The sequence below is a fragment of the Equus przewalskii genome, chromosome 3 (assembly GCF_037783145.1).
Source record: "Equus przewalskii isolate Varuska chromosome 3, EquPr2, whole genome shotgun sequence".
Lineage (NCBI taxonomy): Eukaryota > Metazoa > Chordata > Mammalia > Perissodactyla > Equidae > Equus > Equus przewalskii.
In genome coordinates, this window is record NC_091833.1 from 36,913,615 (window position 1) to 36,925,877 (window position 12,263).

The following is a 12,263-nucleotide window of genomic DNA, read 5'->3' on the forward strand; positions in this document are numbered from 1 at the left end:
TTATTTTTGTGTATGGTGTGCCATAATGGTCTACCTTCATTCTTTTGCATGTGGCTGTCCAGTTTTCCCAACACCATTTATTAAAGAGACTATCTTTTCTCCATTGTATGTCCTTGGCACTTTTCTCGAAGATTAGCTGTCCATAGATGTGTGGTTTTATTTCTGGGCTTTCAGTTCTGTTCCATTGATCTATGTGTCTGTTTTTGTACCAGTACCATGTCATTTTGATCATTATGGCTTTGTACTACATTTTGAAGTCAGGGATTGTGATACCTCCAGCTTTGTTCTTTTTTACCAGGATTGCCTTAGCAATTCAGGGTCTTTGGTTGCCCCATATAAGTTTTAGGATTCTTTGCTCTATTTCCATGAAGAATGCCATTGGCATTCTGGTCGGGACTGCATTGAATCTGTAGATTGCTTTGGGTAGTATGGACATTTTAACTATGTTTATTCTTCTAAAGCCCTTGTCTTTAATAGTTCCTTTTCTAAAATAGAAAAGCCAAAAAGTGAGATAGATATTTGATAGATTTTTTTTCTCTTTTTAAAAATAGATTTAATTTATTATAGCCATTTCTAAATTTTAGCATCTAAACCTGTGAGAGCTTTGGTCTATGTCCGGCACAGTGTCTGACATATTGTAGGCACTTTAGTTTTAAGTGTGGGCTCTGGAGCCAGTCTGCCTGATTTGGGCCCCTACTCCTTTTTTTATAGCTGTGTGACCTTGGAAATGACAGGAAAGCATGGACAATAGGAGTGAGCCAAGGGGAAATGGTAAGGTATCCCTGATCTGGAAAAACAAGTGAGGCTACCATAATTTATTGGGGACATCATCTAAGGCAAAATCTCTGGAGAACTATTCCATAGGAACCAGCACAAACTGAGGCAAAACTGAGTCTTACGAAGCAGTCTCAGCTGAGCTCAGTCTCTGGTTTGCTTAATGGGATTAGCACTCCCTCCCTCCACTCCACATAGTCCTCTCTGGAGGAAGCTATCATCTGGACTCTGTAACAAAGCTTTTATACACAATATCAAGCTTTCAATAAAAATTATTGGCCATGCCAGTTAATAGACAATAAAAGCCAAGATAGGAAATAGAAAATAGATTCTTCAAATAAAGTGAATTTATCAAGACCTGGGTACAAAGAAAATAAACCAAAATTACTTATATTTCTGTATACCAGAAAAAAACAAATAATGAATTTTTTAAATGATACTATTTTGGTAACATCCAAATAAACATCAATACCTAGAAAGAATCCTACCTAGAAATGAGCCTAATGAAAGATGTGCAAGTCCTCTACACTAAAAATTACAGAACATTTTTAAGACAAAGAATATCTCAATGAATGGAGAGATATACAATGTTTAAGGATTGGAAAACTCAATACTGCTAAGACATCAGTTCTCACCAATAGTAGATTCACTGAATTGTAGAGTCAGTGCAATTTCAGTCAAAATTCAAGCAGAGAGAGAGTGTGTGTGTGTGTGGGGGGGGGGTGAATTGACAGCTTGATTCTAAAATTTATGTAGAAATACAAAGAGCCAAAGAGTCAATCCAACTCTGAGGAAAAACGAAACTGGAGAATTTACAGCACCCGATCTCAGTACCTATTATATGAGCACAAAGGTAGTACTGGCGTAAGGACAGAAAAATAGGCCAGTTGTGCAGAATAGAATCCAAAAATAAATTCACATAGATGTGGTCACTTGATTTACAACAAAGGTGACACTGCAGTGCAATGAGTAAAGAATGATCTTTTTAACAAATGGTGCTGAGTCAATTAGATATCAATCTGGGAAAAAGTGAATTTTCATCTCTTCCTCATGCTGTACGTAAAAGTCAATTCCAAATGGATCATAGACCTAAATGTGAAAGGCAAAACACTAATGCTTCTAGAAGAATATATAGAATATCTTTATGATCTCAGGGTTGGCAAAGATTTCTAAAACAATAAAAGCTCTAACCATAGAGGAAGGAAAGGTTACACTGGACTACATTAAAATAAAAACTTCTGTTCATTCAAAGACATCATCGGAGTGAAAAGACAAGCCACAGAGTGGGAGATGATACTGGCTACTTATATATCCAATAAAAGATCCATTTCTAGAATACAGAAATAAAGAACTCCAATAAATCAGTAAGAAAAAGATAGCAAATACGTTTAGAAAAATGGGCAAGTTGGGGCCAGCCTGGTGGTGTAGCAGTTAAGTTTGTGTGCTCCACTTCAAGGGCCAGGGGTTTGCTGGTTCAGATCCTGGGTGTGCACCTACACACTGCTTATCAAGCCACATTATGGCAGGCATCCCACATAAAACAGAAGAAGATGGGCACGGATGCACAAAGACTGCTTGACACAGTGTCAAGCTTCTCTGTAGCTGCTCACCATCTAGGTTTTGGAGCTCTGATGCATGGCCTGCTTGCTTTGATTCCAAGTCCTCTAATTATGACATCGTCGCAGATCTTAAAATATGGTGCCTGGTGCCTTGATGTTGCTGCTTATATGATTCTTGGTGTTATATCTGCCTGCTCCTAGTCCATCTGCCTACTTATATCTCACAGTTTCTCCTCTTTCAGATGTCACCGTGCTCACTGTAACATCATCTTGTTTACTTTCATCAGTACTTAATCACAATCTGAAAATATTGTTTTTTATCTTCCCCTTTCCCCCCACAAGAATATAAGCTCTGTGAGCAGAACCTATTTTTTGCTGCGACTTCAGAACACAGAAGAGTAGGCATTCAAAAAGTACTGAGTGGATGTGCTTTGAGCCCTGACCTCATGACTCCCATGTGCAGGAGCTCACAGTTTTTAATGGCACTAACTCTCAGCCCATCGTTTCAGAACTTGCCACTGCTGAGGTGGCTCTGCCACCCTCCTTGTTCACCGAGCTGACTGTCACTTAGCTCCTGCACTAACAGTTAATGACAGGCATTCTTACAAGGTCATAATTTTGCTATTTCCTTTAACTAAAATGGAATTTTACTTTAATGGAACTTAGAGATCTAATTTTTTTCATGAAATTTTTAAAGTAAATGTTATTTTCTGTTTTAATGTCCTAAGTTCAGTTATGATCCCTTATAAGATTTTCCACACTAATATTTTCTTCATTAAAGTGAGACAATATGTGTAAAGCTCTTAGCACATGCTGGGTACTCCCGTGTTAATGATCTTTTTCATTATTAAAATTGTTTGCCTTTTTAAAAAAGTATAGATACTTGTAACCCTAGGAGACTTGATTTTGTTGAGTACCTAAAAATTAAAACTTAAAATCTTTAATTCTGTCTTCAACAGTAACTCAAGAATTGAAAGATATTTTTAAGGCAAAGATACTCTCCTGACACTCAAAGGCAGCAAAATTCACAGAGAACGTAGAAATAACAGGTATTTTAAAATAAAAGTTTCCAGACCTAACCCTTCTCTTGATGTGGTTCTAGTTCATTCTTTTTTGTTTTTCTAGTTCATTTTATTCAAAATAAAAGCTATTTTATTTTGTTTAAATGTTGGGCCTACAGACCTTTCAAATGGACCACATATAAAGACAGCATGTATCAGTAACTTATAAATGTAGGTATTGATATAGTTGATCGTATTTAATTTTAAATTTTCTTGGAGTTTCTTGTGCAGGAGTGTGAGTAAAGACAGAGTAAATCAGTGGTGGAAATTCTCTCAAACATACAAGTTCAGTGCATGAAATAAATAACTGAGTTTTCTGATATGTGCTTTTAAGATGTGGCCCAACATTATGAACTATTGAGAAGTATTAAATTTCTGTGTGCTAATAGTTTTCAAAACCTATGCACATGACTTTGGTTAATTTAAAATGAATATTTGGAGCTGTTTTGACTATAAAGATATCTGACCTATGATACAACTTTATGATTAAAAAAGTCATTAAAAATTAATCTCACTTAACCATGTTTGTTTTCAGATGGATTTATACTTTTGTTTTTTCTTTCAAATTATTTTTCTTTTAAATATTAGCATGTACACCACAGAATCAAAAAATGAACATTTGGAGGATAAAAACATCCATTCATCTACAACTCCTCAGGTAAAAACTTAAAACTGCATTGTAATATGTAACATAAAAATCAATCTTATCTTAAAATTTATCTGTAAGTATACTTACTAGGTTTCTTTTATATGTCTGGTTAAAAAATGAGAAGTGATCATTTTAAAATAGCTAGTTTTAAAAAAATCCTAAGAAATGAGCAAAAGGAATGCAAAGATGGGGAGGGGTGACTACAGATCGTTTTAGAGGTCAGAGGGCAGATTTTAGGAATAATGGAAATATGGTTTATTATTTCTTGCCATGTCCATGAAAAACTCAGTAATTTAGACTAAAGGAGGTAAAGACAAATCTGAATTAATTAAAATGTTGTGCTGTATATTTGAGGAGACCCAAATTTTTATTTTTGCAAGTATACCAAATAATTCATTAGACCTCTTGTGGATCTAGTTTTACTAAATAATAATTACTCAGAATTATAAATTGCTTATTTTTAAAAATAGAGGTTTCTATAGTTCTTAAGGGCCCAAAACTCCTTTTAAATATTTAAATTGATTCTAATTCTATTGATTCTAATTATTTTATATATCTATAAAGACTTCATCCTAGTCTGTCAATTTATTATAAATTCTAAAATAATATGGCTTTTCTGTATCTGACCTTTCACCCACTCTGATCAAAATCCACCTTTGTGTCTTTACCTTGGCCCTTTTGTATAGTGACAGACTTTCAAAAAAAAGTCTCTACACTAGAACTCCACCAGACATGATCAGGTTTACAGAACTTTGATGTTGAAGACCTACATAATGCTTAGGCCAGCAGCTGTGGTGCTCCCTAGTGGTTACATGCTTCCTCTTCCCTTCCTTAATCTGTCCATGCTCTCTAGCCTTTGTTACTATGTCTTGTGACAATGTGATATTCTCTCTCCACTGCACTCGAAGTATCATCGATACACTCGAAGTGCGGGCCCGTGTGTGTGCCCATACATGCACGCACGCACCCCCCCCCCCCCCAAAATTTGAAATGTCATTTCCAGGGCTAACTCAACTCTATTTTGTTTTTGACCTTGGGAGAAGCCTCACAATATTCTCACAAACTCAAGATGTCTTGTTTTTCTAAATCAGCACTTTTATAACTACACTACCTACCATTAAAAGCCTGGAAGATTGAGGCACACCCATGAACTATGTAAACATGTTATCTGTAAGTAATAGTGGAAGCATGAATTTTTAATTACTGAAGGACAGGTCTGTTTTTCTCATTTTTCTTTCAGTTATATAATTTTTCAAATGAAATGAGTCCAAGTAAAATTATATTTTACCTCCTTTCCAGTTTAGTTGTATTTTCATTCCAGAAACGTTTTGTTGAGTAATCTTCAGGAATTAGACAGAGGAGGAAGACTGTTACTTCTTCTCCCCACTATGGGCTCACTTCTTTGGTGTGCATAAATCACAAACGAAAACAGCAGGGCCGCAGGTCTGCAGAGGGCTGGTGCGGGCGCCCTGAAGTGCGCGCTGCTGCGACGTCCGTGCCTGCGTGCTGATCCCGAGCAGGGATGTTCTTTTGTGTGTGTAATTCTGCATGGTGAGAGTAGTACATGAATTTAATTATGAGATTTTGTGGTTTCGTACATTCATAAAATTGTGTGGAAAGCAGATTTTTTAGAAGATTTCCTGTTTTACTTCAGATCCCAAACGACAGTAATGCTAGTGAACGTCAAGAAACTAAGGACACTGTCTTGCCAGAAACAGAGGGAGCAAAACCACAGATGGAGAAGGAGAGTTCTTGTCCTCCACGAGGAGCAACGAATAAAATTATTACACAAGGTATGTGAAATAAGAAATGCAAATGGAGAGTCAATGAGAAATATAGTTGATAAATATTAAAACACAAGCTAGCAAAGATGCTGCTTAATCTATACACTCCAGATCAGATGATCAGCTCTAGTATAAGCAATATGTGGACAAGAAAAAATATTTCCTTGAATCTGCTGAAAATAGTAATAATAATTGCTTAACGTATCTATATTTTAATGGTTCTCATGACTTTAAATGTTAAATTTTAGGTATTAGAAACAACATTGATTAAAGATTTTTATTTAAAATCTACCTTTGACATTTAGTTTTGAATTAGCTAGAAGGAACATTATACTTCTGGCAATATTAAGGTTCTTATTAAAATTAGGCCCCAAATTTTAAAATAGCTGCTGCCTTGTAAAGACGTGTACAAAACTTACTTTCTCACTACAATTTGAAAGCATCTCATTGTCACCAAATATTTATAAGAGATTTTCTTGATTTTTTCTAGATATTCTATGTGATTAAACTTGAGAGATTTTGACCTCCAGACGTGCAGAACCTATAGAAAACAAAAATTAGATTAAAATATGATGCAAGATATATAATTGAAGTTTTAAAATTTTATTTTCTTATGTGCTTCTTGCTAACTTTAAACTTTTGAAAGCAAATTTTATTAATTGTTTTTTCAATTAATAAAAAGTAAGTAAAGGTTGCTTTTTAATTGACATCAGTATTTTTAAGGCCCTGAATCTGAACTTAACTTGAGCCTCTGCCAATCTTCCTTGTGATTGGACCCCTTTGTAAATACAACTTCTGCATATAGGTCTTACAGGCACGTTCCCATGACCTTCTTTCATGGCGGTTTCTGTAGAGCAGTTGTTACGAGTAGGGCTTGTGGAAGAGAGGAAAGTGCATTGGTCACCAAAGATTACCCATTGAGGTTGAGGGCTGCAGTTTGCTCAGGCACTAACTAAGGAGTTTATAGCACCAGTATTAAAGATGCAAACTTAGATACTTAGATCTATAACCCATTTCCCCTTTTGTTTTCTTTCACTTTTGATGCTGCAATTTTAGAGAAATTTACGGGAAAAGGAGCTTCCATGTTTCTCTCCTGAGAGTATATATTCTTATACTCTTTTTCAATCTGTCCCTCTCTCTTTCACACATGCACCCAATGTTCAGGCTGAAGAAACCCTTAGGGGCTGGCCTGGTGACACAGTGGTTAAGTTCACACGTTCCACTTCTTGGCAGCCTGGGGTTCGCCGGTTCAGATCCCGGGTGCAGACATGGCACCACTTGGCAAAAGCCATGCTGTGGTAGGCATCCTACATATAAAGTAGAGGAAGATGGACATGGATATTAGTTCACGGCCAGTCTTCCTCAGCAAAAAGAGGAGGATTGGCAGTAGTTAGCTCAGGGCTAATCGTCCTAAAAAAAACAAAAACAAAAACAAAAAAAACTTTCCCAGATAAACAAAAGCTAAGGGAGTTCATCGCCACAAGACCCCTTCTTCCTTTTAAGAAATGCTCAAGGGGCCAGCCCGGTGGCATAGTGGTTAAGTTTGCATGTTCCACTTTGGCAGCCTGAGGTTCACCAGTTCAGATCCTGGGCATGGACCTACACACTGCTTATCAAGCCATTCTGTGGCTGGTATCCTACATATAAAGTAGAGGAAGATGGGCACAGATGTTAGCCCAGGGCCAAGCTTCCTCAGCAAAAAGAGGAGGATTGGTGGCAGATGTTAGCTCAGAGCCAATCTTCTTCTTCAAAAAAAGAAATACTCAAGAAGGCCCTCATACTTGAAAAAAAAAAAAAAGAAAGAATTTACAAAGCCTTGAGAAAGGAGATTAATAGGCAGACAAAATCAGAAAATTGCAGTTATCAGAACAGGTTAGCAAATAATTATAACATTAAAGATAAAGGGGAGGAAAACATAAAAAATAAATATAGTCTCATCATTTTAGCCACAAATTCAGAACACAAGACAGAATAAGTTGTGACAATGATAACTAAGAAGGGGCAGGGGGAAGGGATGGAATTGACTTAGACTAAGGAAATAAGAGGCTATCAGAAAATGGACTATCTCATCTATGAGGTTTTTTAAGCAGACCTCATGGGAACAACTAAACAAGCAATCAGAACAGAGACACAAATGATAAATATGAGAAAACCATCATATAGAACTACCAAACTGAGTTTGTAGTCCAAAATACATGGGATGAGAAACAAGGCAAATATGGAACAACTGGAAAATGGGTGATAAAGTGGCAGCATTAAGCCCTCATATATCAATAATCACTCTAAATGTAAACGGATTGAATTCTCCAGTCAAAAGACACAGGGTTGCAGGATGGATTAAAAAACAAGACCCAGCAATACGCTGCCTCCAGGAAACACATCTCAGCTCTAAAGACAAACACAGGCTCAGAGTGAAGGGATGGAAAATGATACTCCAAGCTAATGGCAAATAAAAGAAAGCAGATGTTGCCATACTTATATCGAAGTAGACTTCAAGATAAAACAGGCAATGAGAGACAAAGAGGGTCAGTATATAATGATAAAAGGGACACAAGAATACATAACACTTATAAATATATTTGCACCCAACACAAGAGCACCAGAGTACATAAAGCAACTATTAACAGACCTAAAAGGAGATATTAACAACAATACAATAATAGTATGAGACCTTAATACCCCACTTACATCAATGGATAAGTCATCCAGACAAAAAATCACCAAGGAAATAGTGGAGTTAAATGAAAAACTAGACCATATGGACTTAATAGATATATAGAGAACACTCTATCCCAAAACAGCAGAATACACATTCTTCTCAAGTGCATGGAACATTCTCAAGGATAGAACACATGTTGGAAAACAAAGCAAGCCTCAATAAATTTAAGAAGATTGAGATCATATTAAGCGTCTTTTCTGACCATGATGCTATGAAACTAGAAATCAACTATAAGAAACTATAATAAAATAGCTGAGAAAGTGACAAATATGTGGAGACTAAACAACATGCTACTGAACAACCAGTGGGTCACTGAAGAAATTAAAGGAGAAACCAAAAAATAACTGGAAACAAATGAAAATGAAAATACAACATACCAACTCATATGGGATCAGCAAAAGTGGTCCTAAGAGGGAAATTCATAGCAATATAGGCTCACCTTAACAAACAAGAAAAACCTCAAATAAGAAATCTTAAATTACACCTAAAGAATTAGAAAAACAAGAACCAACAAAACCCAAAGTCATCAAAAGGAGAGAAATTTTAAAAAATTAGAGCAGAAATAAATGAAATTGAAACCAAAAAACCAGTAGAAAGGATCAATGAAAGTAAGAGCTGGTTCTTTCAGAAGATAAACAAAATTGACAAACCCTTAGCCAGATGCACTAAGAAAAAAGAGAGAAGGCTCAAATCAATAAAATTAGAAATGAAAGAGGAGAAATTACAACAGATACCACAGAAATGCAAAAGATTATAAGAGAATCCTATGAAAAACTATATGCCAACAAATTGGACAATCTGGAAGGAGTAAATAAATTCTTTTTTTTTTTTAAAGCTTGGCACCTGAGCTAACAACTGTTGCCAATCTTCTTTTTTTTTTTTTCCTGCTTTTTCTTCCCAAATCCTCCCTGTACATAGTTGTATATTTTAGCTGTGGGTCCTTCTAGTTGTGGCATGTGGGACGCCACATCAGCATGGCTTGACAAGCGGTGCCATGTCCACACCCAGGATCAAAATCAGCAAAACCCTGGGCCACCAAAGCAGAGTGCATGAAGTTAACCACTTGACCATGGGAGCGGCCCCCTGAATACATAAATTCTTAGACTCATACAACCTCCCAAACTAAACCAAGAAGAAATAGAGAATCTGAATAGACCAATCACATGTAAAGAGATTGAAACAGTAATCAAAAACCTCCCAAAAAACAGGAGTCCAGAACCAGATGGCTTCTCTGGAGAATTCTACCAAACATTCAAAGAAGATTTAATACCTCTCCTTCTCAAACTAATCAAAAAAATTGAAGAAGACAGAATGCTTCCTAACTCATTCTATGAGGTCAACATCACCCTGATCCCAAAGCCAGACAAGGATAAAACAAAGAAGGAAAATGACAGGCCAATCTTGCTGATGAGGATAGATGCAAAAATCCTCAACAAAACGTTGGCAAATCAAATACAGCAATACATTAAAAGGATCATACACCACAATCAAGTGGGATTTACTCCAGGGATGCAGGGATGGTTCAACATCTGCAACTCAATCAGTATGATGCACCACATTAACAAAATGAGGAATAAAAATCACATGATCAACTCAATAGATGCAGAGAAAGCATTTGACAAGATCCAACATCCATTTATGATTAAAAAAAAACTCTCAATAAAATGGTTATAGAAGGAAAGCGTCTCAACATAATAAAGGCCATATATGACAAACCCACAGCCAACATCATACTCAATAGGGAAAAACTGAAAGCCATCCCTCTGAGAACAGGAAGAAGACAAGGGTGCCCACTCTCACCACTCTTATTCCACATATTACTGGAGGTTTTGGCCAGAGCAGTTAGGCAAGAAAAAGAAATAAACGGAATCTAAATAGGCAATGAAGAAGTGAAACTCTTGCTGTTTGCAGATGACATGAGTTTATGTATATAAAACCCTAAAGAATCCATTGGAAAACTATTACAAATAATCAAAAGCTACATCAAAGTTGCAAGGTATAAAGTCAATTTACAAAAATCAGTTGCATTTTTATACTCCAATAATGAGCCAACAAAGAGAACTCAAGAATACATCCCATTTACAATTACAACAAAAAGAATAAAATATCCAGGAATAAATTTAACCAAGGAAGTGAAAGACCTATACAATGGAAACTATAAGACATTACTGAAAGAAATCAATGATGACATAAAGAAATGGAAAAATATTCCATGCACATGGATTGGAAGGATAAATATAGTTAAAATGTCCATACTACCTAAGTCAATCTACAGATTCAATGCAATCCCAATGACATTCTTCATAGAAATAGAAGTTTGATGCAGTCCCACTTGTTTATTTTTGCTTTTGTTGCTTTTGCTTTTGCTGTCAAATACAAAAAATGGTCACCAAGAGCAAAGTCAAGGAGCTAACTGCCTATATTTTCTTCTAGAAATTTTGTGGTTTCAGGTCTTATGTTCAAGTCTTTAATCCATTTTGAGTTAACTTTTATGTATAATGTAGATAAAGGTCCAGTTTCATTCTTTTGCATGTGGCTGTCCAGTTTTCCCAACACCATTTATTGAAGAGATTGTCCTTTTCCCACTGTATATTTTTGGCTCCTTTGCATATATGAATTGATCATATTTACATGGGTTTATTTTGGGGCTCTCTATTCCATTCCATGGATCTGTGTGTCAGTTTTTGTATCAACACCATACTGTTTTGATTACTATAGCTTTGAAATATAGTTTGAAAACAGGGAGTATGATGCCTCCAGATTTTTTCTTCTTTCTAGCCTTTATTTTTGAAGGATATCTTTGGCTAGCAAGAAGTGTATCTTGTTGGCTATAGACTTCATGTTCACAGGCTTTTTTCCCTTTAAGCTTTTGAAAGATGTTCTTTCATTGTCTTCTGGCTTCCTTTATTTCTAATGACAAGTCAGCATAATTCTTATTGTTGTTCCCCTGAACATAATATGACTATATTTTCTGGATGATTTGAAGTTTTCTCTTTTATTTTTGATTTCTACAGCTTAATTATAATGTAAGTAGGTATAGTCTTCCTTGTATTTATCCTGCTTGGGGTTCACTAGGCTTTTTAGATCTGTGTATTGTCTTTCATTAATTTTGGAAAATGTTTAGTCATTCTCTCTTTAAATGTTTATTCTGCCCCACTCTCTCTCTTCTCTCCTTCTGGAACTTCAATTATGCATATGTCACACATTTCATATTGTTTCATCGGGTTTTTTTCTTTTTAAATTAATAGACTTTGTTTTTTTAAGTAGTTTTTTTAGGTCTACAGAAAAATTGAGTGGGAAGTACAGAGTTCCCATTTAACCCCTCACCACCACCCCACCCCACTCCACCCACACACAATTTCCCCTATTATTAACATCTTGCAGTAGTGTGGTACATTTGTTACCCAAAGTATACATTATTATTGAACCCATTGATGAGCCCATATTATACATTATTATTAAAGTCTATAAATTACATTAGGATTCACTCTTTGTGTTATACATTCTGTGGGTTTTGACATATGTATAATGACATGCGTCTACCACTACAGTATCATACAGAATAGTTTCACTGCCCTAAAAATCTCCTGTGCTCTTCGTATTCACCCCCCCTCCCTCTGGAATCCCCTGGCAACCACTCATCTTTTTATTGTTTTCATAGGTTCATAAACTTTTAAAAATCTCTCTTTATTCCTAGAGAGTCTCTCATCAAAGACC

The 12,263-nt window shown here is 35.9% G+C and overlaps 1 protein-coding gene across 7 annotated transcripts in view; it reads left to right on the forward strand.

Moving 5' to 3' along the window:
* Positions 1-12,263, forward strand: part of SLC9B1 (solute carrier family 9 member B1) — a 76,459-nt gene that overhangs the window by 22,256 nt on the left and 41,940 nt on the right. For 6 of the 7 annotated variants that reach the window (XM_070614121.1, XM_070614123.1, XM_070614120.1 and 3 more), the window contains 3 exons: positions 3,293-3,382; positions 3,983-4,052; positions 5,698-5,836. In XM_070614121.1, the coding sequence (XP_070470222.1) occupies positions 3,984-4,052; positions 5,698-5,836 (208 nt within the window). In that variant the 5' untranslated portion in view covers positions 3,293-3,382; position 3,983. Of the gene's footprint in view, positions 1-711; positions 772-3,292; positions 3,383-3,982; positions 4,053-5,697; positions 5,837-12,263 lie in introns of those variants that run through there. The other variant, XM_070614127.1, reaches the window with a different exon arrangement.